Source organism: Oncorhynchus mykiss, chromosome 22 (assembly GCF_013265735.2).
Source record: "Oncorhynchus mykiss isolate Arlee chromosome 22, USDA_OmykA_1.1, whole genome shotgun sequence".
NCBI classification, from domain to species: domain Eukaryota; kingdom Metazoa; phylum Chordata; class Actinopteri; order Salmoniformes; family Salmonidae; genus Oncorhynchus; species Oncorhynchus mykiss.
The window spans coordinates 36,566,493-36,588,345 of NC_048586.1; the positions used below are offsets into that span (position 1 = coordinate 36,566,493).

General features: G+C 42.5%; 1 protein-coding gene across 7 annotated transcripts in view; it reads right to left on the reverse strand.

Moving 5' to 3' along the window:
- The window catches only part of LOC110501806 (semaphorin-5B), a 284,886-nt gene that overhangs the window by 13,795 nt on the left and 249,238 nt on the right, over nucleotides 1–21,853 (reverse strand). For all 7 annotated transcript variants that reach the window (XM_036959221.1, XM_036959220.1, XM_036959219.1 and 4 more), the window contains exons 13-19: nucleotides 14,251–14,368; nucleotides 13,676–13,857; nucleotides 12,585–12,728; nucleotides 12,063–12,210; nucleotides 11,441–11,666; nucleotides 6,028–6,240; nucleotides 4,090–4,260 (exon numbers count right to left, since the gene is read on the reverse strand). In XM_036959221.1, the coding sequence (XP_036815116.1) occupies nucleotides 4,090–4,260; nucleotides 6,028–6,240; nucleotides 11,441–11,666; nucleotides 12,063–12,210; nucleotides 12,585–12,728; nucleotides 13,676–13,857; nucleotides 14,251–14,368 (1,202 nt within the window). The remainder of the gene's footprint in view (nucleotides 1–4,089; nucleotides 4,261–6,027; nucleotides 6,241–11,440; nucleotides 11,667–12,062; nucleotides 12,211–12,584; nucleotides 12,729–13,675; nucleotides 13,858–14,250; nucleotides 14,369–21,853) is intronic.

The window sequence follows — 21,853 nt, forward strand, 5'->3', positions numbered from 1 at the left end:
TGAGTGATGAGACAGACCACCAGATATACCCTGGCATTATGTGGCTGAGTGACGAGGAGACAGACCACCAGATACACCCTGGCATTATGTTGCTGAGTGATGAGGAGACAGACCACCAGATATACCCTGGCATTATGTGGCTGAGTGACGAGGAGACAGACCACCAGATACACCCTGGCATTATGTGGCTGAGGGATGAGGAGACAGACCACCAGATATACCCTGGCATTATGTGGCTGAGTGATGAGACAGACCACCAGATATACCCTGGCATTATGTGGCTGAGTGACGAGGAGACAGACCACCAGATACACCCTGGCATTATGTTGCTGAGTGATGAGGAGACAGACCACCAGATATACCCTGGCATTATGTGGCTGAGTGATGAGACAGATCACCAGATATACCCTGGCATTATGTGGCTGAGTGATGAGGAGACAGACCACCAGATATACCCTGGCATTATGTTGCTGAGTGATGAGGAGACAGACCACCAGATATACCCTGGCATTATGTGGCTGAGTGATGAGACAGACCACCAGATATACCCTGGCATTATGTGGCTGAGTGATGAGGAGACAGACCACCAGATATACCCTGGCATTATGTGGCTGAGTGATGAGGAGACAGACCACCAGATATAACCTGGCATTATGTGGCTGAGTGACGAGGAGACAGACCACCAGATACACCCTGGCATTATGTTGCTGAGTGATGAGACAGACCACCAGATATACCCTGGCATTATGTGGCTGAGTGATGAGGAGACAGACCACCAGATATACCCTGGCATTATGTGGCTGAGTGATGAAGAGACAGACCACTAGATATACCCTGGCATTATGTGGCTGAGTGATGAGGAGACAGACCACCAGATATACCCTGGCATTATGTTGCTGAGTGACGAGGAGAAACTGAATTGTGTTTTGTCCATTGTGTATTTCCGATTGCGGAATATTTATATAAAGCCTGGAATAAAATAAGAAGTGCTACCTATAATGAAATTGTAAAAAACAATGTTTAGCTTCTATGTGGTAAATGGTATGTGTGTATATAGACTGTGTGTAGGGCTTGTCTCCCATATGAATCTTCTATGTGGTAAATGGTATGTGTGTATATAGACTGTGTGTAGGTCTTGCCTCCCATATGAATCTTCTATGTGGTAAATGGTATGTGTGTATATAGATTGTGTGTAGGGCTTGCCTCCCATATGAATCTTCTATGTGGTAAATGGTATGTGTGTATATAGAATGTGTATAGGCTTGTCTCCCATATGAATCTTCTATGTGGTAAATGGTATGTGTGTATATAGAATGTGTATAGGCTTGTCTCCCATATGAATCTTCTATGTGGTAAATGGTATGTGTGTATATAGAATGTGTATAGGCTTGTCTCCCATATGAATCTTCTATGTGGTAAATGGTATGTGTGTATATAGACTGTGTGTAGGGCTTGCCTCCCATATTAATCTTCTATGTGGTAAATGGTATGTGTGTATATAGAATGTGTATAGGCTTGTCTCCCATATGAATCTTCTATGTGGTAAATGGTATGTGTGTATATAGAATGTGTATAGGCTTGTCTCCCATATGAATCTTCTATGTGGTAAATGGTATGTGTGTATATAGAATGTGTATAGGCTTGTCTCCCATATGAATCTTCTATGTGGTAAATGGTATGTGTGTATATAGAATGTGTATAGGCTTGTCTCCCATATGAATCTTCTATGTGGTAAATGGTATGTGTGTATATAGAATGTGTATAGGCTTGTCTCCCATATGAATCTTCTATGTGGTAAATGGTATGTGTGTATATAGAATGTGTATAGGCTTGTCTCCCATATGAATCTTCTATGTGGTAAATGGTATGTGTGTATGTAGAATGTGTATAGGCTTGCCTCCCATATGAATCTTCTATGTGGTAAATGGTATGTGTGTATATAGAATGTGTATAGGCTTGTCTCCCATATGAATCTTCTATGTGGTAAATGGTATGTGTGTATATAGATTGTGTATAGACTTGTCTCCCATATGAATCTTCTCTTTGTGCCAGACTGGGTTCAAATAACTTCTTATGTCTTTTTCTGTATTTATTTATTTATCTGTATATGTTATGTATGTATGTACAGTTGAAGTCGGAAGTTTACATAAACTTAGGTTGGATTCAATTAAACTCGTTTTTCAACTACTCCACAAATTTCTTGCTAACAAACTATAGTTTTGGCAAGTCGGTTAGGATATCTACTTTGTGCATGACACAAGTCATTCCTCCAACAATTGTTTACAGACAGATTATTTCACTTATAATTCACTGTATCACAATTCCAGTGAGTCAGAAGTTTACATACACTAAGTTGACTGTGCCTTTAAACAGCTTGGAAAATTCCAGAAAATGATGTCATGGCTTTAGAAGCTTCTGATAGGCTAATTGACATCATTTGAGTCAATTGGAGGTGTACCTGTGGATGTATTTCAAGGCCTATCTTCAAAGTCAGTGCCTCTTTGCTTGACATCATGGGAAAATCAAAAGAAATCAGCCAAGACCTCAGAAAAAAATTGCTCATCCTTGGGAGCAATTTCCAAACGCCTGAATGTACCACGTTCATCTGTACAAACAATAGTACGCAAGTATAAACACCATGGGACCATGCAGCCGTCATACCGCTCAGGAAGGAGACACGTTCTCCTAGAGATGAACATACTTTGGTGCGAAAAGTGCAAATAAATCCCAGAACAACAGCAGACTGTGTGAAGATGCTGTAGGAAATAGGTACAAAAAAATCTATGTCCACAGTAAAACTAGTCCTATATCGACATAACCTGAGAGGCCGCTCAGCAAGGAAGAAGCCACTGCTACAAAACCATCATAAAAAAGCCAGACTACGGTTTGCAACTGCACATGGGGACAAAGATCGTACTTTTTGAAGAAATGTTCTCTAGTCTGATGAAACAAAAATTGAACTGTTTGGCCATAATGACCATCATTATGTTGGGAGGAAAAATGGGGAGGCTTGCAAGCCAAAGAACACCACCCCAACCGTGAAGCACGGGGGTGACAGCATCATGTTGTGGGGGTGCTTTGCTGCAGGAGGGACTGGTGCACTCCACAAAATAGATGGCATCATGAGGTAGGAACATTTTGTGGATATATTGAAGCAAATTGGTTGCAAATGGGTATTCCAAATGGACAATGACCCCAAGCATACTTCCAAAGTCGTGGCAAAATGGCTTAAGGACAACAAAGTCAAGGTATTGGAGTGGCCATCACAAAGCCCTGACCTCAATCCTATAGAAAATGTGTGGGCAGAACTGAAAAAGTGTGCAAGCAAGGAGGCCTACAAACCTGACTCAGTTACACCAGCTGTGTCAGGAGGAATGTGCCAAAATTCACCCAGCTTATTGTGGGAAGCCTGTGGAAGGCTACTTGAAACATTCGACCCAAGTTAAACAATTTAAAAGCAATGCTACCAAACACCAATTGAGTGTATATAAACTTCTGACCCACTGGGAATGTGATTAAAGAAATTAAAGAGGAAATAAATAATTCTCTCTACTACTATTCTGACATTTCACATTCTTAAAATAAAGTGGTGATCCTAACTGACCTGAGACAGGCCATTTTTACTAGGATTAAATGTCAGGAATTGTGAATAAGTATTTGAATAAGGTGTATGTAAAACTTCCGACTTCAACTGTATGTGTGTATATATATATATATACAGTGTGTATGTGTATACCTGTATATACAGTGTGTATGTGTGTATGTGTTTATATACAGTGTGTATGTATATTATTTAACTGCTCTAGGGATGTAGTTATTGTTTGGATAACCTTATTTACTATTATGTAGTGATTTTTACCTTACATTTTTCCAGTCTTTATGCGATGCGCAATGCAGAGAACACCAGAAGAAGAATTATGATTTAATTACCACAGTGAATTATTGTAATGTTTGTTTATGTGTCAATTAATACCATAAGGGATGGGCCGCCAACTGGCAATTTGACACGTAAATAACATGTAATTCATTCATTCATGTAAAGAACAGAAAAGCCTGCGACTCTGATGGATATGTGTGTCTTTGCCTTACCGTCACAGGTGTGTGTGTTGCACAGCGCTTCCTCAGTGTGTAGGCCAATACAGATATCTCCTCCGTTGACAGGGCTGGGGTTGTTACAGGAGCGGGTACGCTGATAGTGCCCTCCACCACAGGGTACCGAACACTGAGACCAGGATGACCAACAGGACCAGGCTCCACTCACTAGATGGGAAAACACACACACACACACACACAAAAACACGCAAGCAAGGTCAGATACCTCTTTCATCACCAACTAGGCAAAAATCAACATATGAAATGCTCTCCTCTTCTAGCTGCAACAGACACACATAAAGTCTACCTAGAAGACCAGATTGATCAGCCTATTAGAAAACAACTAAGACTCCTGCTGCCCATGGTCTCTATCCATGTCTGTGAGTAAGACTCATCAGAACAACTACCCTGTGCTTAAAACCCTTCTATAGTATTTAGTGTGTTGTCATTTCCTCACACATTGGCAGTTGCAGTCAGTCTTCCCTCCTGTATGACAGTGTTTGAGCTGAGAGAGTGAGTGACGAGTGGAGAGAGGTGAGTGGAGCTGGGGTTGACCTGGACCCCTCGTCTCTCTGCTCTAGAAAACTGAATTTACTCCAGTGGATTAGACAGTAGGGGCAGTGAAATGTGGCATGCCTGCTTTGGTTGCCTCAAACTGCTCTGACTGTCTGGCAACTGGGAGTACATTGTGACGGGACTGGGAGGGACATCATGGAGAAAGAATAAAATAGAGAGAGTAAACAGAAGCCTTGAGGATGTATGATAACGCTAGATCAAACCGGACCAGTTCTCGGTACAGACATTTCTCTCTAACTCTCTCCACCTCCATCTCACTCTTGTCAAATCCATTTCCTTTAACTGTCTCCCTTCCCTCTCTCTTTGTCCCTCTTTCTCTCAATCAGTACCAATATCTCTCTCTGTGTCATTGTCCCTCTTTCTCTCAATCTCTCTCGCTCTCTCTCTCTCAGAGGATAATAGGCTGGCATACACAGCCAGTAAACTTATGTAGGTAGCAATGGCCAGTGACCAGTCATTAAATATACACTCAAGGGATGTGTTCATCAGTGATTCACCAAACATAAAACATTCATACAGTCAGTCAGTCTGTCCACATTCCATTTACATGAGTGTTAAGATCAGGGCTGGGTTGAGCTGAGACGTGGTGCAGTTACCTCCAGTTAAAGCAGGCCAACTGCATGATTATGGTAATGATGAGGTGCTTTAGTTCAAACACTGGACTGACTCAGCTACTGAAACCAAGGACTCGTCTTAGCAGGGTTCTGCTCCGCTGCCATGCTAGCCATTAGCTAATTAATGATTCCCTCAGCATTACTTTAGAGGACTGGCATTAGCATTAGCATACATGTCTCTCCCCTGGTGCTGTGTGTTAAATTGTGTATTATGCCAACCACAACTGTAGATAATATTTTGTAGTTATGGGAGCAGTGTGTGCATGCGTGTATGTGTGCGTGCGTGTATACAGTGGGGCAAAAACGTATTTAGTCAGCCACCAATTGTGCAATTTCTCCCACTTAAAAAGATGAGAGAGGCCTGTAATTTTCATCATAGAGGTAACGTGTGGAGGACAGAGGAGCCTCTTAAAGAAGAAGTTACAGGTCTGTGAGAGCCAAAAATCTTGCTTGTTTGTAGGTGACCAAATACTTATTTTCCACCATAATTTGCAAATAAATTCATTAAAAATCCTACAATGTGATTTTCTGGATTTTTTTCTCATTTTGTCTGTCATAGTTGAAGTGTACCTATGATGAAAATTACAGGCCTCTCTCATCTTTTTAAGTGGGAGAACTTGCACAATTGGTGGCTGACTAAATACTTTTTTGCCCCACTGTACCTGCCAGACTGAAGACTGTCCCAATAGGTAACAGTGCATAACAGTGTGTTTGTGGATGTGTGCTTGTGTTCTTTCCCCTTTACCTGAGCAGGCCTGAGAGTTGCAGTCTTGGTACTCTACGGGCGAACCCCTGCAGGCTGGGGGGGCAACCTTGCCCTCTGGCGTGGCACAGGTGCGCTTGCGGGTACGGTACCCTTTGGCACAATCCTGGGAGCAGGCGGACCACGTTTCCCATGACGACCAGCCGGAGCCCGCCACTCGTACCACAGGGGTCCTCAGGAGGTCCTCCACCAGAGCTATAGGAAAGGGTTAATACACAGGTTACTGGTCTACTCAATACACTTGATCACATCTACTTCTACATTACACTGGTCATAGAGTACTACGGTAGCAGTGTATGTTATAATATGTCTATGGAATAGCTCACACATACAGTGGACAGATTACTGAGACCAGGCCAGGGGACCAATTGCTGTCCTTCTGCTGTCCTTCTGACCCCCTGTCCTCCTGTCCTCTTGTCCCCCTATTCTCTTGTCCCCCTCTTCTCCTGTTCCCCAATACACGTCACCTCCTGTTGAACGTGGAACGAGGAAGAGCTAGGTTTTGTTTGTTTGGAAAGTTTGTTGTTTATAAGTGTATTGGAAAGTTATTGGTAGCTACCTAGCTTCTTAGTTTGGACTAAGAAGCAGTTGGCGTCAGTTGCTGGGACTGCTGGTCTCTTTCCAGTGATCCTGCCGACCAAGGACTGGTCTGCGGAGCTATTTGACATTGCAGCTAGCCTAGCTGCTAGCTAGCTGATTATCAAGCTAGTGAGGTTTTCTTGAACGCAGCCCGCAACGTGGTTAGCCATTGTGGCTGGGACCGTGGATTGTCAAGGGTTTGTGGCGGTCTAGATCCCTGCTGTTTGTTGTTTTCAATCATCCCTGTGACCTGCCCTGTCTGGAACTGCGAGGAGTAACAACGTAACCTAAGTTGCTAGCTACCATGACAAAGACCAAAGCCGGCAGGAGTACCGTTGAGGATAGTGGTGTCTCTCCATCACACGTGAAGGATCTCTTAAACTAACAAAAAGAGAGTTGTTACAGCAACAAGAAAATAGCTTCAAATGTTTTGTCCAAATACTCGTGAATTCTACTAATAAAAGAATGGATGACCTGACCAGAAAGGTACAGGACCTGCAGAACAGTTTGCAGTTCTCCCAGGGTCAGCTCGATGAGTTAAAACAGGAGAACAGCAATCTGTAAGTCATTGAGAGAGGACATCAGTTCTGTGTGTGAATCCATGATAACAATAAAAGATATATCAGTTTTGAGGGACAATCAAGGCAGAACAACATAGTTGTGGGCAGAATTGCCACATGAGACCTTTACTTAACTAGGCAAGTCAGTTACGAACAAATTCTTACTTTCAATGACAGCCTAGGAACAGTGGGTTAACTGCCTTGTTCAGTGGCAGAACGACAGATTTCTACCTTGTCAGCTCGGGGATTTGACCTTGCAACCTTCCAGTTACTAGTCCAATGCTCTTACCACTAGGCTACCCTGCGCCCCCTGAGGACAGAGTGAGGGAAATGATTTCTGAGAAATTGAAGATGGACCACAGGAAGATTGAGGTGGAGTGCGCCCACAGGACTGGAAAACCCACCACCAGCCCAGGTGATAGACCCAGGCCGATAGTGGTCAAGATCCTGAGGTTCTAGGACAAGGTAGCTGTTCTGAAAAGAGCCAAGAACATGAGGGGAACGTATATCTTCCTCAACGAGAACTATCCTGAAGCTGTGTGCCAGAAGAGGAAAGAACTGATCCCAGCCATGAAAGCTGCCAGAGAGCGTGGGGACATTGCTTACATCCGCTATGACAGGCTCATTGTCCACCCTCCCTCCCAGAAGCCTGGAAGGGATGAGAGCCTATGAGTTCGTAGCCTCAACCCCGCAGCATGCACACACACACACACACACACACACACACACACACACACACACACACACATTGATTAATGGACTGCTGAATGTATATTTTTTTCTCTTGCTTTGTCTGCTCTTTTCAGTATTATGTCTATCTCTGATAAGCTACCCAGGAAAGGGCTGAAAATATCCCATATTAATATATGTAGCCTTAGAAATAAGGTTCATGAAATCAATAACTTAGATAATTCATTTGATGATACATCAGTAGCAATACAAGGATGTAACATTTATAGAAGAGACAGAAATGCTTATGGGGGAGGTGTTGCTGTATATACTCAGAGCCATATCCCTGTAATGCTTAGAGAAGATCTTATGTCAAGTGTTACTGAAGTGTTGTTGTTGCAGGTTCACTTGGCACATCTAAAGCCTTTTCTTTTGGGGTGTTGCTATAGGCCACCAAGTGCTAACACTCGGTATCTAAATAATATGTGTGAAATGCTTGATAGTGTATGTGATGTAAACAGAGAGGTCTACTTTCTTGGGGACCTGAATATTGACTGGTTTTCATCAAGCTGTCCGCTCAAGAGGAAGCTTCTTACTGTAACCAATGCCTGTAATCTGGTTCAGGTTATTAATCAACATGCCAGGCTATTTACAAACACTACAGGAACAAAATCATCCACATGTATCGATCACATTTTTACTAATGCTGTAGAACTTTGTTCTATATCTGTACCCATTGGATGCAGTGATCACAATATAGTGGCTATATCCAGGAAAGCAAAAGTTCCAACAGCTGGGCTTAAAAAGTATATAAAAGATCATACAAAGATTTTGCTGTGAATCTCATGTGGATGATGTTAAAAATATTTGTTGGTCTGATGTGATTAAGGAGGAGCATCCAGACGCTGCATTTGATGAATGCTTCTTCCAATTATTGATAAACATGCACCTGTTAAAGAAACTGACTGGTAGAACTGATAAGCCTCCATGGATTGATGAGGAATTGAAAAACTGTATGGTTGAAATAGATGGGGCAAAAGGAGTGGCTAATAAGTCTGGCTGCACATCTGACTGGTTTACTTACTGCAAATTCAGAAATTATGTGACTAATTTCAACAAATAGATGAAGAAACTTTATTATGAAGCCAAGATCAATGACAGAAAGAATGATGGAAAAAAACTTTGGAGTATTTTAAATAAAATGATGGGCAGAAAGACAAATTCAACTCCATCTTTCATCGAATCAGATGGCTAATTAATTTGATGTTGACAATTATTTTGTTGATTATTTCATTGGCAAAGTGGGCAAACTTAGGCAGGATATGCCAACAATGAAGAGTGAGCAATTGTATTCATGTATAAAAAAACAAATAATGAAAGAAAAGCAGTGCAAGCTTGAATTTTGTAAAGTTAGTGTGGGAGAGGTGGAAAAAGTATTCTTATCGATCAATAATGACAAACCTCCTGGCATTGACAACTTAGAATGAAAGCTACTGAGGATGGTAGCTGAGTCTATAGCCACTCCTATCTGTCATATTGTTAATCTGAGCCTAGAGGAAAGTCTTTGTCCTCAGGCCTGGAGGAAAGCCAAAGTAATTCAGTTACCCAAGAGTGGTAAAGCGGCCTTTACTGGTTCTAACAGCAGACCTATACGCTTGCTGCCAGCTCTTAGCAAACTGTTGGAAAAAATTGTGTTTGACCAAATACAATGCTATTTCTCTGTAAACAAATTAACAACAGATGTTCAGCATGCTTATAGAGAAGGGCACTCAACATGTACTGCACTGACACAAATGACTGATGATTGGTTGAAAGAAATTGATAAGAAGATTGTGAGAGCTGTACTGTTAGATTTCAGTGCAGCCTTTGATATTATTGACCATAACCTATTGTTGAAAAAACTTATGTGCTAAGGCTTTTCAACCTCTGCCATAGCATGGATTCAGAGTTATCTATCTAATAGAACTCGGAGGGTTTTCTTTAATGGAAGCTTCTCTAATGTCAAAAATGTAAAGTGTGGTGTACCTCAGGGCAGCTCTCCAGGCCCTCTACTCTTTTTCAGTTTTACCAATGACCTGCCACTGGCATTAAACAAAGCATGTGTGTGCATGTATACTGATGATTCAACTATATACGCATCAGCAACCACAGCTAATGAAGTCACTGAAACCCTTAACAAAGAGTTGCAGTCTATTTTGGAATGGGTGGCCAGTAATAAACTGGTCCTGAACATCTGTAAAACTAAGAGCATTGTATTTGGTACAAATCATTCCCTAAGTTCTAGACCTCAGCTGAATCTGGTAATGAATGGTGTGACTGTTGAACAAGTTGAGGAGACTAAATTACTTGGCATTACCTTAGATTGTAAACTGTCATGGTCAAAACATATAGATTCAATGGTTTTAAAGATGGGGAGAGGTCTAGCCGAAATAAAGAGATGCTCTGTTTCTTTGACACCACACTCCAAAAAGCAAGTTCTGCAGGCTCTAGTTTTGTCTTATCTTGATTCTTGTCCAGTTGTGTGGTCCAGTGCTGCAAGGAAAGACCTAGTTAAGCTGCAGCTAGTCTAGAACAGAGTGGCAAGTCTTGCTCTTCATTGTAATCAGAGGGGTGATATAAATACTATGCATGCCCAGTCCCTCTTGGCTGAGAGTTGAGGATAGACTGACTGCATCACTTCTTCTTTTTATAAGAAACATTGTGTTTAAAATCCCAAATTGTTTGCAGGCAACTTCCACATAGCTCTGACACACACACTTATCCCACCAGACATGCCACCAGGGGTCTTTTCACAGTCCCCAAATCCAGAACAAATTCAAGAAAGCGTACAGTATTATATAGAGCCCTTATTGCATGGAACATCCTTCCATCTCATTTTGCTCAAATAAACAACAAACTAGGTTTAAAAAAAACAGATAAAGCTACATCTCACTGTACAACGCCTCTCCCCTATTTGACCTAGCCAGTTTTTGATATCAGTATGCATTGATATATAGGCTACATGTGCCTTTTAAAAAAAATGCATGTAGTTCTGTCTTTGAGCTGGCATTAAGTCCGTGTGGTTAAGTTTAGGGCTAAGGTTTGGGGAAGGCTTAAAACCAAATAATACAAAATGACGCACTATTACCTTCAAGTATCATCAGTATTATTAGTATTCTCACTATTACCTTCAAGTATCATCAGTATTATTAGTATTCTCACTATTACCTTCAAGTATCATCAGTATTATTAGTATTCTCACTATTACCTTCAAGTATCATCAGTATTATTAGTATTCTCACGGCTTGCTAGAGAATTGTGAATTGCCGTAGCGCATTGGTCTAAGGCATATATTGATGTTCTCGAGACCTTTTCAAACATCTGAAATCGCCATATATTTCTAGTGATCAGTCTGATCACCCAGGGGGAGATACAGTGTGGTGACTGTGTCAGGGCAGTTTTACCCCCACAATGCTTAGAGAATAGCCAGAGAATAATGATTGGTGTTGGACAGGTGCATCCTTTCCATCCATGCTTCACTTGGTGTAAAGCCACACCAATGAGTTAGCTAGCAACACCCAAAGCCGCTATGATTGACAAGCACTCACTGTCAGTCTCGCAGGTGGCCATGCCGTCGTTGGGGCAGAAGCGGGTCTCTACTTTGCGTCGTCCAATCTGCAGCTCGTGGGGGTCTGCCAGCTGGGCGCGGCACATGTAGCGCATCCTCTGCTCTTGGCGTGCTCCGCCCAGCGTCACGTTGACAGGCATCCACGGGGTCCAAGGGGTGTTTCTCTTCACCTCTGGACACGCCTCAAGGTTACACGCCTTGTATTCCTGGAAATGGGGAGAGGTAGAGGAGGTGGCGGGGGCAAGGGAGAGGGAGAGACAGAGAAAGAGAGGTAATTATTTTAAAATATTTTTTCTTCTCCATTTTATACTGAGAGTTGTTTGGCTGCTTCATAACACTTTAATTGGACTCATAATGAAAGTAACTAAATCCTCAGTTTAGATGTTTTAGAGTCCACTGTGGGAAGCCCAACTTGACTGAGAGGAGGGGGAGAGGAGGGAAAGCATTTCAGCTCAAACAGTCATCTGAAACCAGTCAAAACTGAGCTGAACCGTAACTTCACACATCCCACGGAGAGAAAGGAGTCTTGTATGAAAGGGAAGGTAAGCATGGCATGGATTTGTTGATGCCTGTGTGTCTGTGCAAGTGTGTGTGTCTCATACCAATGCGCAGCCTGGGCAGCTGTTCCCGTTCTCACAGCTTCTGACCCTGGAGTGGACCCCTCCTCCACACTCTGCACTGCACTTAGCCCAGGCACCCCATAGGGACCAGAAGATAGGCTGGGGACACGACACACCCTCGTTACAGAACCTACAAGAAGTGGAGAGGAGAGAAACTTTATTGTCCATTTTGTGAGAAATTGAAATTTGTATTCTGCCTCACATGAGAGGCACTGGCGTGTGTAAGAGGGCTGACATTTACCTAAGACTGTCATCCCCCAAAAGATACTGAGGACAGATACTGTTACTGAAAAGTGCACATCATGTCTCATAAATGAATCATAAAGGTCATTCCTTCATAAATGCCAACCATAAATGTTTGAGAGTTTTGCTCTTTTGAGTCAAACAAACACTGTTGAATTATTTGCCCAAAAAATTACATTTGATAAAAGTATGACAAAACCAAAGTTTCTTCACATTGCTCTCTCTCAAATAGACCCAAATAGACCTTTCATCTCCTCTCACCTCTCGTCCCTGATCGGGCCCACACACACACGTCCCCCATGTCGGGGCGAGGGGTTGTTGCAGGAGCGCTGGCGCATCTCAAACCCTGTTCCACAGGTGGTGCTGCACTGCCCCCATGACGACCATGGTGTCCATCCTCCGTTTCTGTAGCAACAGAAATGTGATGTTATTAATGAAGGTTTAAAGTATCACAAACATGCCAATACACCATTTCAGCTTCCTTCAAGCAATCAACATACTTATGATCATGGCCATCATTTGTTATTATGAGAGGGAAGAGAACCACTTGCTCAGGAGCTAAGAAATACACCAGAAATACATTCCTTTGCTCCAGGAGTGCCACACCACTATGGCTGACCCTGTAAAACAACACGTTTCACTGCACCTATCTGGTGTATGCATGCAACTTCTGGCTAAACACAATTCAATTCCCCCACCCTGGGTTTAGTCTGGCATAGCTATGAAAGGAGGTCCGCCCCACACACACACACACACACAACTCCGGCAATTTGTATATGAGCAGTTCTCTCACACTAATGATAATTGGACCTGGGTTTAATCTGGCATAGCTATGAAAGGAGCTCCGCCACTTTGTGTCTGAGTTGTAATGGTTACACACACACACACACACACACACACACACACACACACACACACACACAGCTACCTGCACATGAAGGAGCCGGCACTTTGTATCTGAGAGCTGTTCTCTCACAGTAATGGTGATTGACCAATTTCCTTAGACACAGACGGTACAAGACCTCTGAGGGGAAACTTGGATGTCACCTACATTATTTAATCAAAACCCTGTTTTGTAGACATACCTCTTATCCTGTCAGAATGCTAATGCTGCATTTCTGAGGATGCATCTGAAATGGGACCCTATTCTCCATAGTGCACTGCTTTTGACCAGAGCAGATGTCCAATATCCACACTAGCATTATAAGCATGCTTGCCCTATACATTGCTTCATACTATGTAGTATGCTAGTATGCACAGAGAGACTAAGAAGTGCACTATATAGGGATTTGGGTGCCATTTGGGACACACAGTGAGTAAGATTGGTGTGGTTGGTTGGTGGTTCTACATACCTGGAGCAATTGGAGACTTCGATGGTGGACCCCTCACAGTTCCTCCCACCACAACGTGCAGAGGGATTGTCACACGCCCTGGAGCGACACAGACAGGAGCTGGTGCCGTCGCCATCGTCATTGCTGCATGGTTGCCACGTCGTCCAGGGTCCAAAGACGCCATTGGTGGTCTGGTTCCTCAGCTAAAAAGTCAGACAGGGCAGAGAGAGACTGGAGCGTCAGGGACTGGAACGGACAGGATGCCATCATTAATCATGTGGTACTGCATGACAAGACCCTTGAGGCTCAAAAATTATTTTGCGAGAGCGGCCTGGACAAACTGTAACAATGTCACACCAGGACCAGGGTCCCTGAGGAGAGTTGACATAGCACAAAATTGTTAAAGTGTCAGACTACTGTAGGGCCAGTCCCCAGGAGAGACCAGACAGACAGGAGGTATTCCAGGGTGTCAGCCAGCCCGTGTTGCCATGTGGCAGGCAGTCCCATGGGGTTATTGGGGATTGTGCACCAGTGACAACAAATGCAATGAGGAGCTAGGTGGGAGAGGGAAACTGTGGGTCCCTGTTGGATCTTACCGGACACACAGTGATGTTCTGACTCCACTGGCTCATGTTGGAGCTGTCCTCTAGAGTGGTGCAGCTTCTCTGTTTTCTGTCCCAGCCACAGTAGGGGTCCCGTGCCTCCAGGCATAGCCTACAGGGGGCAGGAGAAAGGAGGAGGGGAGAGGGACAGGAACAGGGAGGGAGGGAGAGGCACATAGAGAGGGACTATTATAGTATTATAGCTACTATTCTTATTGTTGTTGTTGCTGTTATTTTTATAATTGTTATGTGTATCACTTCACTTTGGCAACATTGACCATGTCATTCTTACCAAGCATATACTGTGATTGAAAAACTGTAATTGATATGGTCATTTAGGTATTTTCAACAGTAAAGTACTGTTTACTGCAGCGTCATTTTTGTGGGAAACTTATGGACAGGGCAAATAATTGCTGTTGTCACGCCCTGGTCTTAGTATTTTGTGTTTTCTTTATTATTTTGGTCAGGCCAGGGTGTGACATGGGTTATTTATGTGTTGTGTTTTGTCTAGGTTTTTTTTGTAGGTTATGGGATTGTGGTGTAGTATAGTTGTCTAGAAAAGTCTATGGTTGCCTGGAGTGGTTCTCAATCAGAGGCAGGTGTTTATCGTTGACTCTGATTGGGAACCATATTTAGGCAGCCATATTCTTTGAGTGTTTCGTGGGTGATTGTTCCTGTCTCTGTGTTTTGTTTGCACCAGATAGGGCTGTTTCGGATTTACATGTTACGTTTATGGTTTTTGTATTGTTCGTCATTATCTTTATTAAAGATGTATCGAGATAACCACCCTGCATTTTGGTCCTCCTCTCTTTCACCGGAAGAAAACCTTAACAGCTGTATTTTGAATGGTACTGTAATTCCACCCCAGAGAATACAGTACCATACTGTATCATTGGATCGCCAAAAACCCTTTGACCTCTAGTGGGTGCATAGTTGTGTTGTTTCTGGCTCATTAACATATTTTTAAGTTTGCCTTGTAAGAGGCTATATTTGTTGGACCCGTGAGTGAAAATGCTGTATCAATTTAACTTGTATGTGATTATACTGCACCATCATTTCAAATAGAGGACAGATTGGAGTGGCACCAAGTCTTAAACCTTAAACATCTTCCCCTCCCCAACACAAAGATACAAACACACTGTCAACCACTCCACCAGACCAACCATGTCTAACTAAATGATGGACTGATGTTACCTGTGTTTTTTAAATTTAATGAATTTGTTTGTATTTCTCTTTATGTCATTAGCTTAACCCTTGTGTTGTCTTAAGGGTCAAACATGACCCACCACTACGTTTAACAGTAGAGAAAACCCCCTAAATGATAATTTTTCAACTTGAAATTTTATGACTTCTCCTAGAGTGATCCCAATATTAGAAAATGTGAAGCATCACCTTTGTTTCCATGAAAGCTGTACACCACCAGGGTATAAAGATTGTCTTAGGGTCACACACACACACACACACACACACACACACACACACACACACACACACACACACACACACACACACACACACACACACACACACACACACACACACACACACACACACACACACACACACAGAGAGAGAAATTGAGATTATGTGTGCTACTGATTGAACTCAGCCAGCAGCTCCTGAAGAGGAAGTTCACCATGGTTGGCACAGTTAGAAAGAACAAGCCTGAGCTCCCCCCTGCACTCCTCACAACAAGGGGGGAGAGAGGCCTTCTCATCAAGGTTTGCCTTTACCCCCACCGCCACTCTAGTTTCTTACCTCCCAAAGAGGAATAAGAATGTGGTCTTCCTGAGCACACTGCCCAAAAAGGCTCAGATCAGTGATCCCAGCCATCATCCTGGACTACAACCACAACAAAGAAGGCGTGGACAACCTGGACAAGGTGATTGTAACTTACAGCTGCAGGAGGATGACTGCCCGCTGGCCCCTGGTTATCTTCCATAACATCATAGATGTGTCCTCATACAATGCCTTCGTGATATGGAACAAGATCAACCCTACCTGGATGCCTGATACACGGAACAAGAGGAGGGTGTTCCTGGAGCAGCTGGGAAAGGCACTTGTAACCCCACACATTCAAAGAAGGGAGCGTCTCCCCCGCACAGCAGCCTCTGCAGCGCTTGTGAAAGCTGTTCAGGGGGCTGAATCTTGCCCTGATCCACCTGAGGCTGCAGCTGGGGCAGGCAAGAGAAGGAGATGCCAATTCTGCCCACTAAAGAAGGACTGTAACACAAATACTATGTGCTGCCCATGTGAGAAATACATCTGCAAAGTCCATGCACACACAGTTGCATACTGTCCTACATGTGCTAATTAGGGTTGATTGATTTATGTTCTTCACATTTTTGTTTTGTATCTATTATCTCATTTTATTCTTATTTATTGTTGTTGTTTATACACCTTGTGGGTGGGGTTAATGGTTCAAAAAATGTGAGAAGACTAGTATTTGGTAGTTGAATTCCTCATTGTACAGTATATAAGAATATATCACTATGTTGCGAATAAAGTTCAATACTTTTATTGTTTCCCTTCAATAAAATGCATTCAAAACCACTTTCTGCACATTTCTGCTACTTTCTTAGGCTATACAAGTGTTTTCTCTGGCTCAAAAAGACATGTTTACACCTATGCAGTACCCTTAGCAATAAGTAATAATAATAATAATAAACCTCTACTTTAGTCAAGAAAAAAATGATGACAGGTGTGTTGTAATAAAAACGAGTGGTGTCCACTGATTAAATGCAGTCTTTCTGCATTGTGAAGAGGGAAATCCCAGATATTCACAAAGTTTGTGATGAATGACAGGTTGTTTCTTCATGCAAAATAGATTTGGGGTTTAACATTCAATTAAGCTGCTTTATTTTAAGGGTTTAGAGAAGGCGGGTCATTTTTGACCCTTAGGACAAGGGGAGTATATATAATGTTAAGACTACACAAGGGTTAAGTTGGATTGATTCGCTTTTGTTTGATTGTTTATTATTTAGAATTGTAACTAAATTGATTAAACATTTTTATTATGAAATCATTTTTGGAAAAAACTAATAAGTTGACCTTAAATGGTTGAGTATTTTGCCATCTCATTTTGGTCGGTTTTTCCATGTATTCGCTGCCAGTTAGGAAGCCTCTGATAAGTCTCTAGAAATGCAATGTGTAGACACTTTATCTAGCAGCCAACATGCTTGCACTGATCCCTTGTAATTACAGTAAAATACTGTGAAATACAAAACCTTCCCCTAAATGAATTTCATTCATTCATCCACTCATTCCTTCTGATCACACAGTGCCTGCTGATTACACAGTACCTGCTTTGATACTGTATTTATATTACAGAATGTGTACTGTAATATGAAATAGAACATGTTTGTAGCCACCGAGTTGCCTGTAAGCTACTGTCAATTTCACAGTATCCTTTTTACAGTGTATCAAATTTGAGAGAGAGAGAGAGAGAGAGAGAGAGAGAGAGAGAGAGAGAGAGAGAGAGAGAGAGAGAGAGAGAGAGAGAGAGAGAGAGAGAGAGAGAGAGAGAGAGAGTCAGTCAAAGCAGTAAACACAAGCAGAGAGCCTCCCTAGAGCTAAGACTACTACTAACAGACCAGACCACACAATGGCTGGTCATTAAACCGTGTACAAATAAACTCACACTCCCTCCAGACACACAGCTCGCACCCCTGTGATTCTAACAGAGGATCTGACTAGAGGTAAACAAATCAGCCCGTTTATCCCCCCTCACCTCCCCTGCCTCCTTCCTTCCCCATCCCAACACCCCTCCCCCTCACTCAGAACACCACACAGGAACCAAACAGTGATTAAATACATTGTAAGCTTCCAGTAAAACAGGGGCTTAATGAGGGGTAATTAATTCTAAACCCATTAATGATGAAATTAAGCTGTGAGAGACAGAGAGAGATAGAGAGACAGAGAGCAGGAGAGAGAGCTGGAGAGAGAGAGAAGAGAGAGAAACAGAGATAGAGAGTGAGAGAGAGAGAAGACCTTACACTCTTAGATGATAATGTTATTTTTGAACACATCTGTGTGTCTGGTTAGATCCGACACGTGCTGCATTACTTTAAACACAATCACTGTTTTGATACAACATCATTTATGTAAAAGTTTCAACACATTTGGAGTCAATTCCTGCAATTAAAAGTGAAGTGAAGTGACAACTGACAGCCTGGAGTGAGCCTCAGCCAGTCAGCAGGAGGAATACGAAACAAGAAACAAGGTCAATTTACTCTTTATCTGAATGAGCTGACCATTTGAGGCAAATGCGGAGAAGACATAGCAACATTTTATTCCTGACATATTCTTTCAGACAAGTTTTCAAGAAGTAAGGCTAAATAGACTAATTTTACCATAATCATTCTCATTATCATATTTCCCACAAAGTATAATGGATTTTTATTATAGTCCAGTTGGGGGTGGTAATGCAACATACTAAACCCTGGCAGTCATTCTGAATGCAGGTTGTGTGAATAAAAAAAACAATTGTTGGAGTGGCCGGTAGCCTAGTGGTTAAAGCATTGGGACAGTAACCGGAAGGTTGCAAAATCGAATCCCCGAGCTGACAAGGTAAAAATCGGTTGTTCTGCCCCTGAACAAGGCAGTTAACCCACTGTTCCTATGCCATCATTGAAAATAAGAATTTGTTCTTAACTGACTTGCCTAGTTAAATAAAAATATCCGAGCACTGGTGGGATTCCAATAGGAGTTACACATCACTTTGCAAGCCAGCACAATGTGACTTGCAGGTAGGATGTCAAATTCTGGTGACTTTTCCAGAAATCCCAGTTGGGAACTTCTTGGAAAATGGGAGGGAATAAGCAGAAATTCTGGAATCTTTCAACCAAGATTCAATCAACTCTCAATGGTGCAGCAGTACAACTTTTTGAGGATCTGAAGACCCATGCCAATTCTTTGCAGTCTCCTGAGGGGGAATTGGGATTGTCGTGCCCCTCTTCACAACTGTCTTAGTGTGTTTGGATCAGGATAGTTTCTTACTGATGTGGACACCAAGAAACTTGAATCGCCCGTCAATGTGAATGGGGGCATGCTCATCCCGTCAATGTGAATGGGGGCATGCTCAGCCCGTCAATGTGAATGGGGGCATGCTCAGCCTGTCAATGTGAATGGGGGCATGCTCAGCCCGTCAATGTGAATGGGGGCATGCTCAGCCCGTCAATGTGAATGGGGGCATGCTCAGCCCGTCAATGTGAATGGGGGCTTATCCTGCTTTTTCCTGTAGTCATTGATCAGCTCTTTTGTCTTGCTCACATTAAGGGAGAGATTGTTGTCCAGGCACCCCACTGTCATGGGTGGTAACTCTACAATTCACTCAACAAGACAAGGCACACTGGGAAATTATATTGTAGGCATGGCTTAGTGGGGATGTGGCTTTCAGGTAGTTATTTTTGGCCACCTGTGATTGGGAGTGCTGTAACAGTTTAACTGTCTATATTAGAGGTAGATCTTTGCCTTTAACAAGGTAAAAAATGATTACCATAGCCAACAAAAGTCTGATCTCAGGTACAACATTGTCAGAGTAGGTTTCCCTGGACTGTGTTTCTACCTATGTTTGAAATCTTTCAAGAATGATATTTTGCATTTACAGAACTTGTTTTATATAAGATTTTGTATATGGAGCAATAAATGAATGTAATAAATGGTTTTGTTTTTTACACGTCTTCCCCAGTCATTTACAGAATGTTAAAGATGGTTTAAGTGGAATACAACACAATATGTGGACTAAAACATTTAACACATCCGTGTCTAGTTAGGAATTACATGTTACTTTTACATGTTACTTTTTACATGTTACATGTCACTGTTTTTAAAAATCTACACAAATCACGTGTTAAATGTGCCAACATGGTGATTGTCTTAAAAGTAACACAACACGTGCTGTTTCTAACTAGACACACCGATGTGTTTGAAAATATCACATCTTTTCTAAGAATGTAGAGGAACAGGAATTGAGGGAAAGTGTTGACCACTTGTTGTAATCAACTCACCAACCCTTACTGCCTCCAATTAGCCCTTACCGACCGACTCTCAATCAGCTCTCGAGCAGACCTGGGTTCAATAGTATTGGAAATCATTTGAAATACTTGATTGAGCTTGTTGCAACATAACTAATAGAACACTCCCAAAAAGCAAAGCAAACGCTCAAAGTATTTAAAATATTTGACCTCAGGTCTGCTCACTACTGACTCCTTGTACAGCTTCCCTTCAGCCCCCTTAGCTAGCAGGGAGAAAAAAAGGGCATTATGTTCTTGGCACTGGCCTCTTGGTTCATTTGAATGGGGCCTCTGGTGTTTCAGCTAGGAGGTTGAGGCAACACTGTTGTGTTCATACAGAACACACAGCCAAGCCTAAGGCAAGTCCTACAGCCTGGTGAGGAAGGTGTTCTAGAAAATAGGGAGGACATTGTCCTAAGCTGACATATTTTACCAGCCTGTATCATCAGAGACGACCTGACACAGAGCTATAGGGGGAAGGGGGAAGGGATACATGTTTGGAAGAGATCCATGTTGTTGCGGTGACCTCCATCAGACAGAAAAAGGAGACCCTTACGCTATGCCATAGCTTTAAATGAGTGGTCAATGAGAGGGTGAAGACATGGCAAACATAACATGTTTGATTACTTGTAGCTGCATCACCAAAAACAGTTAGTTTGCATTCTGTTTACCCAGACACATAGGCAGACAGAGTCTAAACACACACTTAAGAAGCCGGGCGGTTGTGCATAATAATTAAGAGCAAAGCAGATATCTCTCTGAGAGAAGAAGAAGAATACAGAAGGACGTGCATAGTAAGAACATGGTGCAGATCTGAGGTCCAACAATTACCCTCTGTTACGGGTGAGCCAGATGTCAGGCCCTCAGGGCATGCACGCACACCCTTGGGTTAAATCACCCTTTCAGCTAAATCATTTTAGCTGAAAGTTTACCTCCAAGCTCATTAATAACAGTGGAGAAATTGCGCGCACGGACGCGCACGCACACACACACACAGCGGCCGACGGATGGCCAGGCCAGCAATGAAAGCCAGCCATCCATGTAAGCTCTTAAGACTATGGAAATGCGGCAGCTTGGAAAGAATGCTGACTTGGCGGCTTTTGACGAGCGCAGCGAGAGAGAGCGGGAGCGAAGGACGCTTTACCAGAGAAAAGATGAGAGGAGAGCCGTCCTGATGTACGAACACCACCACAGGGCATCCCAGCTGAACCATCTGCTCTCCTAACCCATGCCAGTTTACTGTAACACTCGTCCTTAGAGGCAACTCTTAGATAAAGGGCTTGGAGGTACTGGTGGGATTGAGATCACTTCTCTTTCCCTCTTTTTTTGTTTCTTTTTTTATTTCATTTTTCAATTATTCAACAACAGAACAATACAATACAGCATGTGTAAGTACTACAACAAAAGGTCACTCAACCTTCCCCACCCCCCAAAATAAAAATAATACTAAAACAATAACACACTAGAAAATAAAAATGATAAATAAATACAATTAGAATTGTAATAATACTAATAATGACTAAATAAGACAAATGACAAGAGAGATCAACATAAAACAATACAAACAGTACATTACAGCGAGA